General features: G+C 45.4%; 1 protein-coding gene across 7 annotated transcripts in view; it reads left to right on the forward strand.

Moving 5' to 3' along the window:
* The window catches only part of PIK3AP1 (phosphoinositide-3-kinase adaptor protein 1), a 115672-nt gene that overhangs the window by 58557 nt on the left and 41581 nt on the right, over positions 1-15534 (forward strand). For all 7 annotated transcript variants that reach the window (XM_007187434.2, XM_057531587.1, XM_057531589.1 and 4 more), the window contains 2 exons: positions 1044-1240; positions 3900-4089. In XM_007187434.2, coding sequence (XP_007187496.2) covers positions 1044-1240; positions 3900-4089 — 387 coding nt within the window. The remainder of the gene's footprint in view (positions 1-1043; positions 1241-3899; positions 4090-15534) is intronic.

The following is a 15534-nucleotide window of genomic DNA, read 5'->3' on the forward strand; positions in this document are numbered from 1 at the left end:
CACAACACAAACACGTCTATTTCCTTGGTTGAGTTTAACTTGCTGTATCCAGATATTAGTAGGTGGAGGGTGTCATGGGGATCCAATGACTCTCAGGAGTACTTTGTTTCCCACAAATCAGAGGGTTAATGGGCATCCTGGGGTTCCCACGCATTAATACCATTATTCAAAACCTGTCCTAAACAAAGAGCTCATTGAAAACAATCTTGTTAATCCTTCCAGGTCCCTTTGAGATACTCTGGAAATATTTTCTAGTTCAAAACTAAGGGCCACAGAAAGGCTAAGTAACCGCCCCAGGATTACTTGGCATACTTTATGAAATTGGGTGTAAGAGCTAAGAAGATGGATTTTTTTTTTTTTTTTTTTGGCTGCGCCACATGGCTTACAGGATCTTAGTTCCCCGACCAGGGATAAAACCCGTGCCCACGGCAGTGAAAACGCTGAGTTCTAACCACTGGACCGCCAGGGAAGTCCCAGGATTTCTTTCTTTTAATCAGCATAAAGCAATTGTTTTAAAGTGCTCTGAAATTTTAAGAGACGGTCAAAACATGACCCCTGTTGTACTTTGTGGCTGCTGTTTAGGCCCTTAGAACATCAGCACATTTTGAACTAGTATTATTTCTCAGGATTCCCCAATCCTTTTAAAGAAAGAAGGTAGGATATTAATGATTAGATTTGCTAATTAATTGACATATCATTTCTTCTGTCATCTTCAGTGGTGCCACAGAGGAAGCTGTTAGATGTTAGGTCAATCAACCAAGAAGTAATGATTGAGCACCTGCTGGATGCCATACTAGGCTTCTAGCTTCATCTCCATGAGCAAGGTGCCCCATGCCTCCCATACCTTCCTTTTTTTTTTTTTTTTTAATCTTTTGGCCGTGCCGTGCGGCAAGTGGGATCTTAGTTCCCTGACCAGGGATCGAACCTGCGACCCCTGCAGTGGAAGTGCAGAGTCTTAACTACTGGACCTCCAGGGAAGTCCCCCCACCACCCCATGCCTTCCTTTTTATCTGACCATTAAGTTTTCCTTGACAATTTTTCAGATCAGAGGGATGAAGAGCTGCCCACGTTGTTGCACTTTGCTGCCAAGTATGGACTGAAGAATCTCACTGCCTTGTTGCTCACCTGTCCAGGAGCCCTACAGGCCTACAGTGTGGCCAACAAGCACGGCCACTACCCCAACACCATTGCCGAGAAGCACGGCTTCCGGGACCTGCGGCAGTTCATCGACGAGTATGTGGTAAGGTCAAGGCAGGAGAGGCTCTAGGATTGGAAATGCACCATGTGGTCCCAGGGCTGCCTTTTCACTGAAGACCTGGGTGGATTTCATCTCTAGCAGGTCCTCACGTGCCTCTTCTGGCAGGGCCAGTATGCGTGAGCTTAAGAGATGAGTTCTGGAGTCACATGGACCTGGATCCAAATTCCTCACCAATACTTGTCAGCCATGTGCCTTTGGGCAAATCATGTATCTGTCCTCTGTCTCCCTCAGTTTCGTGATATGCGGGAGAAAGTTTATAATAATTCTACCCTTAAGGTTGTTTTGAGAATAAGAAGAAATAATATGTGTAAAGCACTGAGATCCACCCTCGAAGAATTTACAGAGCACTGATAGAGTGAATCTGCTGAAGGTAGATGCTGAGCCCTCTCTCTCAGTCACCTCCCCACCCACCTCCAAGGTACTTGGCAGGATGCTCCCAGCTCCCTCGCCCACCGTCAGGCCCAGGTGAACTGTTAGGCTTGGTTCCTTCCTTAGCAGGGACCACAGTAAAGCTCTGCACCTGAGGCTTCAGGGAGGCCAACCGTGAGGCCCCACCTTCTGCTGACAACCTCTCTCTCTTTCTGAGCCCCTGCCCGTCTTAAGGTTTATCAGCTCCCCTGGTTTGGGACCCACAGATCCTCCTTGATCACTGACTTCTGAGTCTTTCTTTAAGTGTAAGCTCATCCCATGCCTAGGCCTTGTTCCATGCCCCAATATTGCTTCCATTGCTTTGGAGGCAGCTGCCCTTCCTGTCTCGACCCTTTTCTGGTTTTCCTCCGTTTTCACAATTCACAGCAGTGACGCGGGAATAGCTCATCCTCTCACATGGGGCTGTCACCTCAAAAGGAACAATAAACGCTACCTCCAGACAGGAGTGAGCCTGACACCTCCCCAGAAACTTAGCTTTCTGCTCTGCGCTTGACAATCTACAAGGCAACGACTCACTGAGACATACAGAGGAAGCCTCCCAAAATCTGGGGGGTGATTAAATGTATTGAATAAACAGAATAGCATGAGTGCCTGTTTGGGGCATTATTGACATAAATGAGGCTAAAAGGTACTTACAGTCCAGGAGTATTTACTTCACTTTACTTTGGAGTCACAAATGTATAAAATGCAGTGTTTCATTTCCCTGCCAATAGTTTTTATTAAGAACATACTGTATTCATATTAATCACTACTGTCTATTGAATTTAGTTGATTGGCAAATGCATTGTCTCCTTTAATCCTCACCACAGTCCTTTGAGGTTGACAGTATTGTTCTCTCTCTTCAACAAAGGAGGAAAAGGGCCTAGAAAGGCCGAGTCATTGTGCCAAGGGTCCCACACTAGTCAGGGTGGAGGTAGGATTGGAACGTAGCTGATGCTAAAGCTGGGGAGCATTATCCTGCTTTCTGTGACAGGGATGTGGAAAGATGCACTTCCAGTTTGCACTGAAGTTAATCTGGTTCACATTTGTCACATCATCTTTGTTTTCTAACTACAATCACTTCAACCGATGCATCTCCAGCATTGCCCCCAAAAGGTTGCTCCTCCGTGTTGTTCATGACCTCTAAGAACCGTCCCATTTCCTCTTTCCACCATATCAGAACCAAATGCCAGACCTTGAGTCTCCAACACTCCACAGCTGTCACCTGGTCCACTCCTTGGGGCTCATCAGGAAACCAACACAGAGTGTCATATAGCAGATTAGCTCTCTCGGGGTAGTGATGATGAAAATGAGGATTTTTGTGGGTTGATGCTGAAATAAGGATTGTGAAACACCAAAGTTTCTTACGAGGAAAAGTTGTGCAGGGGTTTCAGAGAAGCCACCTCTCTGGCTTCACAACCACCTGGAGGCAGAATGACAAAGGGAGCCTCTCTGACTTCAGGGCATTTCACCCAAGACCGTCTCTCCTCTTGGGCACAGGATGTAAAACTGAGGCGGGCACTTTGGAGCAGTGTGCTGTCAGGCACTTTGAAGCAGCCTAATGGAAGGAACAGGTGGAAGGAACAGGAAGGAACTAGTGGACCAAGTCCCCAAGGGACTTCTGACTCCACACAAGCGCAAGAGCACCTTGGCTGCAGCCCTGTTTAGCCCATTTGAATTTCCATTTGGCTAATCAGCAAGGGTTATACCTTCGTGTGCCATTTGTTGCCATTTGAGGAACCACTAGGGTATAGTAGAAAGGTCAGAAGCCAGGACTGCAGACCCATGAATAAGGCACTAGATTTTTCTGAGCTTTGGTTTTCTCATCTTTTGACCAGGGAACAGGAGACACTCTCAAGCAGTGGTGGAAAGGATGCCATGAGATAATGTATAGGCACATCCATAGCACCGTCCCTGACACGTAATAGGTACCCACGAGAAAGTTTTACATTTGTATCCTCTGGGCACTGGACATTTAACAGGTGTCTCCTCTGTTCTTAGTGTTGGAGGAAGATACAAAGATTAAAACAAAGAACATAAAACAAAGAAAAGGACTACGAGCCTGGCCTCAAGGGGCTTTCAGTGTGGTGGGAAATACAGACATGCACACATAGTTGCAACCCTGATGCGTGTGAGGCTTTACTTTGCTGTCACAAGCCCACTCGAGGGCCTGACTCTACCCAGAGAGCCCGGCTGTGTCAGTGCGCCTGTGGGGTCCCACCTTCTCTTTCAGGAAACTGTGGACATGCTGAAGAGTCACATTAAAGAGGAACTGATGCAAGGGGAGGAGGCTGACGCTGTGTATGAGTCCATGGCCCACCTTTCCACAGACCTGCTCATGAAGTGCTCCCTCAACCCCGGCTGTGACGAGGACCTGTATGAGTCCATGGTGGCCTTTGTCCCAGCTGCCACCGAGGACCTCTGTAAGTAGCACAGCGCAGTTCTGCTTCCATCTTTCTGCTGAGAAATGCATTTCTTCCTTCTTCTGTGTGTGGGGAAATTCCCTTGCTTACCCCTGCCCCACTCCGGAGTGATGACGATCCCATTTTACACAAAGTTAGACAGGTCATCATGTGCTGTGACAAGCAGAATCATTCTCCAAACTTCCTCTGCTATGACTGCTTTGTGACTGGAGAGTTTAAGCAAGGGCCTGGAAGTCAAGAGTCGATGAAGGCGTTGCCTTGTGATCCAGAAGCGAAATCAGTGGCTTTTGACTCCGTCAGTTCCAACGGGCCCTTTTTATAGCAAACATTTTGTAATGCCCCCGCTACTACCCTGACATGAGATACATATAATATAACCTACCTACATATGAAATTTTTAGAAATCAAATATATGTCCCAATTGAAATATAGAAGAGAACTCATAGGAGAGGAAATGCTCAGATGTGCTTCCGTACAAGGACATGGTGCATTAGTCAGTTGCAGTCACCTACATTCAGAATCACTGCCAATGTCACAGCCTCAAGGGCTGGCCGACATGTTTATTGTATCAGTGACTTGGATACCGCCAGCAGCGCTGGCGTCAATGCCTGGATTTTCCTAAACGGTGAATGATTCCTCACATTCTCTTCTCCATTTTCATAGTAATTGAATTCCTGGAAAGTTTGGTGTATATCAAAACCATGCAAAAATACAAGTTGTATTTTATAAATGAAGCAGTTTAGCTTCTAGGCTCAGAAAATTATAAGCAGGGTTTTCTTGATAACCTGATTTTACTGGATTAATATATAATCAACTTATTTCCAAAATATCATATCTCCAGGATATGATTTTTTTTGTAAATTGCTTAACAAATTTTGCCCAATTTTTTTAATCTTAATTCTTTTTAATAGCAAAAATAATACATTCTTCCAAAAATTGGAAACAAAAAAGAAATGTATAACTGAGTTATTAAAAGTTCATGACTCCACTCAACCAACCAATATAGCACTTGTAATAGTTTGGTGGGGATTTTTGCCCATATTTTTCCTTATACCTGCTGATATTAAATTTAAAAATATACACATATACATATATATATAAACAGATATGTACAAATATACACATATGTATAAATATGTATCATAAGCAGTTATTTTTTTAACCCATATGTGTATCTAGTGAAATATTTAGAAGTCATGAGGGACACAAAACAAGGCTGTCCCCCACACTGAAGTTTGTCTAGCATCTTTCTCCCTTCTGCTAAATGCCAATAGTGTCCCTGCATCATGGTGACAGCCCAAAATACCCTCATAGATTTTCCAAACACCCTCTAGAGGGCAGTGCCACTCCCCTTGAGAACTTGTCTAAATAAACATTGGCTTTCGATGCACATATCAGGGTTGAAGCAGGAGGACCACACAACCGGCCCTCGAAGGGCCTTCTTTATATGTTACCACCATTTGCTACGAGATGCTAAGAGCTCTGAAACACTGCCTACAACTTCTCCCTCCTTCCCTCTGGTCTAATTAATAGATTCAAGAAAGACAAGACAAATACCTATCAATGCATCCATCAGCTTTATTGATAGAGGAATTTCTGGAATGGGCTAGATTGAGTATTGCCAATTTTCAGCCTGAGGAGAAGACCGCGGGGACCTGGGCCCACAAGGAGTTGGGCCTGATTTTCCCATCCATGAACGGAAAAGCAGGCATTAAGAGGGTGCTTTGGAGCAGGAAATGTGGGCGGGTAAGGGGGCCAGAGGTGAACCCTGACACCAGCAGAGCCTTTGACACTGCAACCCTAACACCTGGAAGATGTGGTCCAGTGGTTGTTAGGTGCTTGCTAGTCAGATTGGCTGCTCCTCTGGGGGAGGAGAAGAAAGAGGGAAAGAGCGGTAGAAGCTCTCTCCCAGCACCTAACTGGAAGGACTTGAAGTACTTGTGGAAGCTCTTCCCGAATGAGCCGTGACCCAGCAGGAAGGTGAGGAGGGAAGGCGTCATCCTCACCATCCACACCCTCTACCTCACTGAATCCTCAAAGCAGCCATACAGGGGTGCTTTTATTAACCCGCGCTTTACAAATGAGGAAACTGAGGCACAGAGAGGTTAAGCAACTCCGCCAAAGTCTCACAGCTAATAAGTGATAGAATCCAGGTTTGAACCCAGGTCTCGCTGTCTTTAGGACCATATTCCTTATTCTGTGCCAGAAGTTTCCATCTAACACCACAAATTTTAGTCGTGGTTTCTTTTAGAAAAACCATCTAGCGGCTCCAGCCATGCTTCCTCTTTTTGCGGCCCAGATGTTAGCTCACAAAACAGCCTCTGGCGCCCCCTACCCTTGCACATCCATCCATCTCTCCATGTACCCAACAAGCATTCTGGAGCATCTGTGTTTCTGCTACTTGCCGCTCCCGCTCCTGGTTTTTGGTGAGACAACGGGGTGGAGGGAAGACACAGTCCTTTTCAGTCTGGAACAGAGACTCATTCACAAAAGAACATTTGGAGAAAAGCTGGTACCCCTCTGGGAAACCAGAGACCATGCATCATCATTTCTGCCCTGTGTCCCTACGGTGGGGCAGTTGAACAGTTGAAGGATCCCGCACTTTACCGGCAGTTGGTTTAGTGTTGACAGAGGGCCTTAACACCTGTTATCCCTCTGGGTGCTCCAACACAGGAAACCCCCCACCACAGCAGTGCAAAGCGGCAGGGAATGCTAACAGTAGCCATCCCACTACTCCTGTCTGCTGGGCCTCTCGCAGTGGGAGCGCTGAGCCCCTTTAGCACTTCCCAAGGCGGTGGCTATGGAGCTTGCCTGGTTTGCGGCCAGTTGGCATCTTGTAAAGTTCCAGGGGTTGGGGATGGGGGGAATTCTGGTTGCCGTGGAGCTAGAAGGAGGCCACCAACAGGCAGGCTGTAGAATTCCGCTGTTTGGGGAATGGGCAGAGGAAACCCACCGCAGTTTTCACTTGCCAGATCATATAAACTCTGAATTTTCTGAATCTAGATATGATTTGTGTTTCTGTCTCTGTGGTTTAATCTTGAGAATGACCACTTACCTACTGGCCCAGAAGCAGCAGCAACTTGTACCTGGGGAGGAACCATTCATCTTACTACCAGTGACTCTCTAGGGGAGAAGGCAGTTTAGGTCATAAGTAAGTAGGACAGACTGATAAATCTAAGATGCATATTTGTAACACCAGCCCGCACAGTCATCTTCTGGCCCTTTCAAGTCAACACACTGCTTTCATCTCTGTGATCTCATCTGAGCGTCCTGGGGCTTGGTGGATAAAGTTATCTTCATTTTATAGAGGAGACCGCTAAGGCTCCAAGATTTAGTAACTTACTTAAGTCTAATCGAGGGAGAACTAGGTCAGGAATCTGGGTCTGCATATTCCCAGGGGTCAAGTCTGTCAGCTGCCCACTGAGCTAGAGGACCCTCCTGGCCTGCCCTTCTTCCAGGGCCAGAACTTGCCAGCCCTGGGACGGATACTTACAGGGGAGCTATTTCCTAAATCTAAATAGCGGAGGTTATCAAGTGCCCCACCTTTGTTACCATTCAACCCTAGAGGCTGAAAATAGGAAGGAAACTAGGCCATGTTTATTCACTAGCTGACTCACTCGCTCACTCATTCATTCATTCACTCACAGGACAAACATTATGGAGTGTAGGCTCTATGCCATCTCCTTACCACTGCTTTGGAGGTCATCTGATTGTGTTGGGACAAATCTGCCTCTTTCTGACTTGAGTTTTGGAAAGGGGATAGTAGTAATGAGGTCCCCAAAGGGAATCCAAACAACCACTAAGTAGGAAGATTGTCAGGGAAACTCCCAGTGTTGAATGAAGGGGCTGGGCAGCGATGTTGGGTTCTGATCCTGAGATTTTATGATCCTTCCCCTGAACTTGCGTGCGTGGGTGCGTGTGCACACGTGCGCACACACACACACACACACACAGGCACACACACACTCCTCATACTGTCTTTAGTTTAGATATGCTGCCACCAGGTGGTAACTACGTCTTTGTTATCAGACTTTCAACATTGCTCCCAATTCTCTTGAGAATTTTGTGTTCAAACGCCCACAGATTTAAACCATCATTTTCCACACCGCACTATATAAGAAATAAGTGTTCTTAGGGTAAGCTTCTGCAAACACTAACTAAAAATCACAGCACACCTCTCTTTAGGTGTCTTCACTATCTCCTGATTTTTTTCTCATTTACTTTGTTTGCTTCTATCCCTGCCTTCAGAGAATGATACGGTGGTCCTGGTGGTCCTTTGACTTAGGTAATACGTTTTGTGTGGAAAGCCTCACCCAGTGACTGGGCACTTTGATGAGGCTCTGGGTACTAAGACCTCGGGAGCCATTTCTGGGAGGCCCTTGTCCAGCTGGGCCTGGTAATCCGCTTGTGGATGTAGTGCTGCTTGACAATCTCAGAGGTCTGTCTTTCTGCATCAGGAGAGAGGAGTAAAAGGAGAAAGATGCGATGTCTCGCTACTAGAAACTAAACTCACACGTGTCACTCTAATCCATTCCAGAGGGTTATTCTGCTTCTTGTGACTCTTGCGTTGAACATTTCTTTTGCGCCCCTGCTCCCTCCACCTGGGTCTGTGGCTCAAGTTTGTGTGCAGTGGAGAGCCAACTAAGCCCCAGCTAACTTGCTGACTTCCCTTAGCAACCTCCTTGGTAACTGCCGTCTTTGTAACAGATCAGCTCCAGCAGTGTTTTCTTTACTGGAGCTCTCTGGTTATAGTCTCTGTGAGCGGGGTCCCCTCTGATCTGGGGGCATAACTGGGCCCAGTGAACAGCCTCATAGCCCAGCCATGTAAAGTCTGAGCCCACCTGAAGGACCATTTGTAAGTAAAATTAAGTTACTGGAACATGCTGCCTTCCCCATCTGCACACTTTTCTCTCAAGAGTCTTCCTTCCTGCAGCCGCGGAGTCTCTGCCATCCTCCTGCTATTCATCGTGGGAAGACCCTCGCTAGTAGAGCCAAGAAGTGCCTTAGAGGCAGTGGGGCTGGGTGCAAGGCATGAGGTCTTACCAGCAAGGAACTCCCTCTGAGGCAGGGTTGGCTGTTCCTGTCTTGTCTGGGGCTGAAACTGACCTGGTGAAGCAGAGGGGTCCTCAAGGCACTTCCTGACTTCTGTAGCTTTTCCCTCCCCTAGATATACAAGAACTGTGTTGTAGAGCTAGGCACTTAGTGAAAGCATGCTGGATTGAATGTTTTTTAATTAATAAGATAAAATCCTCACCATCAGCAGCGACCTTGCTCCCCTCTGCACCTGCACAGCTGTGGGTCACACCTTCCTCGGGGCACGTCATACAGATCAGTTTGCTCTCTGGTTGTGTACACGCTTCTCTGCTTACCTGCTCCTACTTCAGTTAGGAAGCGTGTATCATCCACAGGCTGTACACAACAGGTGCTCAATTATTTCTTGAATTTGAGAGTTACCAGAAAATAAGAAGTCATCCTAGATGTTGTGGTGTGGAATTGTTTGTTGACGTTCCAATGCAAGGACTTCACTTCCCCGATAGGTGGTAGTGAGATATCTGTTAGATGTCCCCGAAGGTGGGACATCTTTGGCCACTCCCAGCTGCCTTTTCTTTCTTGTCTCCATACATTTGCTTGTGCTGTTCCTGCTGCCTGAATTGCCCTTCTCTTTTCTCAGCTTGGGAAATGCCCAGATTCCTTAACAAAGCCCAAAGATCTCCATATCCATGTATTCATTTGCTTATTACTCATTAGTTTGTCCATTCTCACATTCATTCATTCAACAACATTTATCGATCCCCTTAAGTGTTTAAGTCACTGTGCCAGATGATGAGGAGTCAGTAAATAAGCTGGCATGATCCCTGCCTTCCAGAGCTTCCCTTCTAGCGGGAGAGTTGGATATTAAACAAAGGTACTGCATAACTGAATATATAACTACAAACTGTGACAGTACGATTGAGGAAAAAGATACAGTGCCCTGGAGAGGGCAGCTAGTAGAGAATGGATTGGGGGAGGGGTGCCTGTGACTTAGCAAGTCATAGTACCCACTACATCCCATCAGGAACTCGTCCCGTGGACTCATTCCTGCAGGACAGAGGGCCTGTGTGCTTACCAGGAGCACCGCACTAAGGTACTTGTTGCCTGCCAAGAAATCCACAAAACTTAGCATGCTGCTTCTCCTAACCCTTTCATGCTGAGCCTCTTTTTCAATGTCAATCACTCCTTAGCACCTCTAATTTCAGACTGCCATTTCTCCTCTCTCTGTCTCTGTTTCTGTCTCTCTCTCTCCCCTCTCCCAACTCCCTCTTTCTTTGTGTCTCATTGTCTCATTGTCTCTCTCCCTTTCTCTCCCTCTCCTTCCCCGCCCCCCCCCCCCCCCCCCGCCTTTGCATGTGTGTGACTATCTCTTTCTCTCTGTCCCTGTCTCTGCCTCTCTGTCTGTCTATCTCTCTCCTTCCCCTCACTTCTCCATGAGGATATGGGAAGGTTGGACTTTCTTACTGACATGGTCAATCACAGCAGTCCATTCCACCTGTGTGCAAATGGAACCAATCGGGTTTCAGGTTTTCTTCAAATGTTTTACCATGCTGATCCTTGTTCTAAGCCTCTTTTCTGGCCACAAAAGCACTTGCTGAAAAAAAATTCTTTTGGCCTGCTTTCAGGGTTTGAGAGCCTTTCCAGAAGAATAGTCTCTCAGTATCTGACACTTTACTGTATTACATACTCAGATTAGGTTTTCTGTTAAATTAACAACACATAATCTGGATGGAGTTTCCGCTGCAGCCGAGTGATCTAGATTTATGTCCCATGAGGAGTATCCCATGAGCTTCTTTGAAAATTCGTTATTGCTCTTGACTCATTCCTTAATTGCTTGCCTGCCTGCCTTCTCTTCATCTGTTCAAGCTTCTTTCTTCCCAGGAATGGTTTCCTTGGGATTGACTCCCTTGAAAAAGTACAGTGTAACACTGCAGCTGGCTTTTCCCAGAAGGAGACTGTGGCCCCAGAGTTTCCTTGTTATTGTTTTGGGGTTTTTTCCCAATGAAATGAAAGAACTTTGCACTTTTTCCTTAGACCAGCAGGTTTCAGCACATTTCAGTTTATTCTTACCTAAGTGGTGAAGGTTAAATGCTTAGAATCTGAAGTACAAACACTGAGCATCCAGGGACGCAGGGATCTGTTGCTCTGCTTTCCTTTTCAAAATGTCCTTTGTCTGGAAACGGACTCCCTTCACCTCCAGAATTTTCTATTTCAGTCGCTTATGTGTTACTGTGTGCCTGGGTTGTATGTACACATGGGTCGTCAAATTTACAGTTTGAGGGTTTTATCTCTCATTAACTCCAAACCACCAGGTACTTTTTCTTTTCTCTTCTTTATTATTACAAAAGTAGTATCTGCTACTACTGGGACTTACTGCCTAATATAGCTATGGCAAATAGTGTTTTAAAAGTAATTTCATGTGCCAGTGTCAGTTAGCTGGTGTTGAGTGCCTGGGGAGCTGTGTTGAGAAGGATTCTGAGGCCACAAAGAATGCTATGATTGAATAGGGATGTTTGCCTTGAGTACACAATAGGGACATGGAGGCCAATGTGTGTATCCACTGTTCCTGGTCTAATTCAAAGATACTTACGTTGAACTCAGTATAAAAATAATCATTTTATTTAAAATATAAATGGAAAGAAAAGTATTTTTCTTCATTTAAGGCAGTGCACCTCCAGAGACTCAATAGATGCCTGTGCCCACCTCAGGCCAGGGCTACTGAGTCCATATGTGGACATGACATGATGGACTTGCTTGAGTGCACCCTGGTCCCTGTGCCCACTCCCCTCGCCAGTCCCACATGGGAAGGAAGTTCATGACAGGTTGACTGTGCTCACGTTTGGTCTTAACCTGTGGTAGGCAGAATAATGCCCCTGAACCTATGAATATGCTAGATTACATAGCAAAGGGGAATGAAAGTTGCAGATGGAATTAAGGTTGCTAATCAGCTGGCCTTAAAATAATGGGAATATCCTGGATTATCAGGGTGGGCACAGTATAATCACAAGGGTCCTTAAAAGTAGAAGAAAGATGGGAATTTCCTGGCGATCCAGTGGTTAGGACTCAGCACTTCCACTGCAGCGGCCTGGGTTCAATCCCTGGCCCTGGTCGTGGCCAAAAAAAAAACATAAAAGAAGGAATCAGGTTAGACCAGAGATGGCACCATGAGAAGGACTCAGTTCAGCTGAGCTTTCTGCCCAACATTACTGGCTTTGAAGATGGAAGAAGAGGGCCTTGTGCCGAGGAGTGCAGGGCCTCCAGAAGCTGGAAAGGGCAAGAAGACCGAACCTTCCCTAGATCTCCCAGAAAGGAATGCAGTCCTGCCAAAACCTTGATTTAGCCCAGTGAGACCCATTTCAGACCTCTGATCTACAGAACTGGATGTTGTTTTAAGTCTCTAAGTTTGTGGTAATTTGTTACAGCAACAATAGAAAGCTAATAAACTGTCTAGGTTGCCTCAATATAATGATAACCATTAATATTTAGTGCCTAGTACTGTTGCTAAACATTTTATAAGCGTCGTCTCAATTGGTTCATACAGTCTTCCTATGAGGTAGGTACTGTTATCCATACCCACTTTATAGATGGAGATATGAAAGCTTAGTGATGTCAGGTAACTTGTCCAAGGACACAGAGCTACTAAAAATCAGAGCCAGGGCTTGAACGCAGGTCTGAAGGATATCAAAGTCCACGCTGGTAATCACCACTTCTGATTGTGATCTTGACCTGCTTTAATAATAAACATAATGGTAATAATAGTAATAATAGCAGCTAACATTCATTTAGCACTTCCTATGTGCTAGGCACAGTGCTTCTCATTTAATACTCATGACAAACCTATTAGATATGTACTATTATTATCACCATTTTACAGACATTATCGGTCAGTGTCCTGGACCTCTATTGCTTGCCTGGCCTTGACTGCTGCCTTTCTCTGACTTATGTTTGTCGCCTGAATGCAGACCATTCACTTGGCTCCAGCCCTTGTCAGGGCCTTTACGGCTGACTTCCAGGCCTTCTCATGTGTCTGCAGACCATCCTCCTCCTCCCTGTGTCCCTGCCTCCATCATGCTCTTCCAGCCAAGCCTCAGATCCTCTGGCTTTAGGCTCTGACCTTAAGATCAGCCTCCACCTGTGATCCCGGCAGTATGAGGTGGGACCAGAAGGGATTGAAGAGCTGCTAGAATTTCCCCTTGGTGCTCATTGCTGAGCCCTCTAATAAAAAATGTGATAAGCCTCAGGAAAGCACAAGGTAATGGGCATGGGGCCTCCAAGTCAGGTCTGGACTGCAGCGGTAGAACCTTGGCCAAGGAGGAAAGAAGCCTCCAGCTCTGTCCAGCCTGGACTTGGTGTTCAGGAGCCATGATCAAGACAATGCCTGGCAAGCCTCGTTTGTGAGTCAGGTTTCCACATATAATTCCATGGTGAAGAATTATCATTTGTTATCTTACAATGCCCCCATGCTTTAAGTACATTCAATATAAAAATATTGATTGGGTGTAATTCTTTACTAGGAAAGGTAATTTGAAAATATGTGTGGATATTCAGATGTTAGAATTAACCCATAAGCATTTATTACTCTGAAGGAGGAGACTTGACTTCAAACAAATAAAGTTACTATTAAAAAGTATAAATTGAGTCCTCTTTTTAAAATTGTTCTCTACTTAGGACATTAGCGTGGGTGTAGAATTTAATAATAAAGATAACAGTAATAATAGCAGCTAACGTTCATTTAGCACTTCCTATGTGCTAAGCACTGTGCTTCTCATTTAATACTCATGACAAACCTATGATATATGTACTATTATTATCACCATTTTACAGACAGGAAAACAGAACCTGAGAGGATGTAAACAATTTGGCCCAAGATAATTGTGGGCAAAGAGTTAATGTAACAGCTCTCATTTCCCTTTCTGCAGGAGAATTTGACCTTTGTTGACTTCCACTCTGTTACCCTGGTAACCTGATAAGAGCCATATGTCAATTATGTCTCTAGGCAACATTGCCTATGATAAAAATGACCCCTAATTGGTGGTAAATTGCATCTGGAACTGGGAGGAGTTGTATGTAAACTATAAATACCTGAAAGGGACACCATACTTCGGGCTTCCCTGAGGGCAATGTCTCTGGATGCCTCTTATGGGGACCCTGGAAGCTAATGCCTCAGGAGTTGCTAGTAAACTCCAGAGTTGAGAAATGCTGCTCCTTTGAGACACCATGGCAGCTTCTCCACCTGCCTGATATGGATCTTGTCTCCTTGCGTGAAAGTTGCTGGACTGGTGTAAAGACTGCCCTAGATGAGGAAGGCCGCTTGGCACTGTCCTGCTGGTCTGTATCCTCCATCCTTCTGAGTAGACTGTTACCAGCATGGCCCATGGTCATCTTGTGAGTCCAAATGATCAGCTGGATCCAAAAAGTTGGATCTAAAAGTCAGTTGGACGGGTGGGTGTTGTAGTCCTACAGTCAGAAGTGGAAGAGTCAAAATTGGAACCTATGCATTCTGACCATAGTGCCCAAACCTCTCACCATCCTTCTAGGGTGCCTCAAGGAGGAGAAATAATTCTACTAATGTCTCAGGACTGATCTTTAGCAGATCCTAGTTTTTCTCCTTCTAAAATCATGCTCTTAACCACCAGTGAAGGCATGACCGTAGAGTAAAAAGATCTGTTTGTCACAGTGGCTCATTTAGCCCTGCCTCGTTCATCATACCCAGAGGTGCGTGGCTCACAGGAGTCCCTGGAAGGTGACTTGTGTAGTGTAGGTGGACAGGAAAGGGTCAGCATAGGTCATTCCCGGGGCTTATGCTTCTTTAGTTTTGCTGTTGCATTTCTTCCTCTCCTTTTCTCATCTCTTTCCCTCCTACCTGTTCTTCTTCTTTAAAAAAAAAAAACTTTTTATTTTGAAATACTTTTAGATTTAGAGAAAAGTTGCAAAAATGCTACCCTTCCTGTATACCTTTCACCCAGATTTCCCTAGTATTAACATCTCAACATAACCAGAGTACAGTTACTAAAGCCGAGAAATTAACATTGGTGCAATTCCACTAACTAACCTCCAGACCTTGTTCAAAATTTCACTGGTTTTCCCCCTAATGTTCTTTTTCTGTTCGTAGGTAGGACTAGATGCTGATCCTAGATAGGATCCTGCAGTGCATGCTGCTATTCTCCTTAGTCTCCTCCAATGTGTAACAGTTCCTCAGTCTTTCCTCATCTTGACACTTTGGAAGAACACCAGTCAGTTATTTTGTAGCATGCCCTTTAGTTTGGGTTTGTCAGATGCTTTCTGTGATTGGACTGAGGTTATAAATTTGGGGCAAGAATGCCATAGCAATGATGTTGCATCCTCCTCAGTGCATTGTAGCAAAGGATCATGATATTGACATGTCATTACTGGTGCTCATTCTTTTTTCTCTCT

The sequence above is a fragment of the Balaenoptera acutorostrata genome, chromosome 16, assembly GCF_949987535.1.
Source record: "Balaenoptera acutorostrata chromosome 16, mBalAcu1.1, whole genome shotgun sequence".
Taxonomy (NCBI): Eukaryota; Metazoa; Chordata; class Mammalia; order Artiodactyla; family Balaenopteridae; genus Balaenoptera; species Balaenoptera acutorostrata.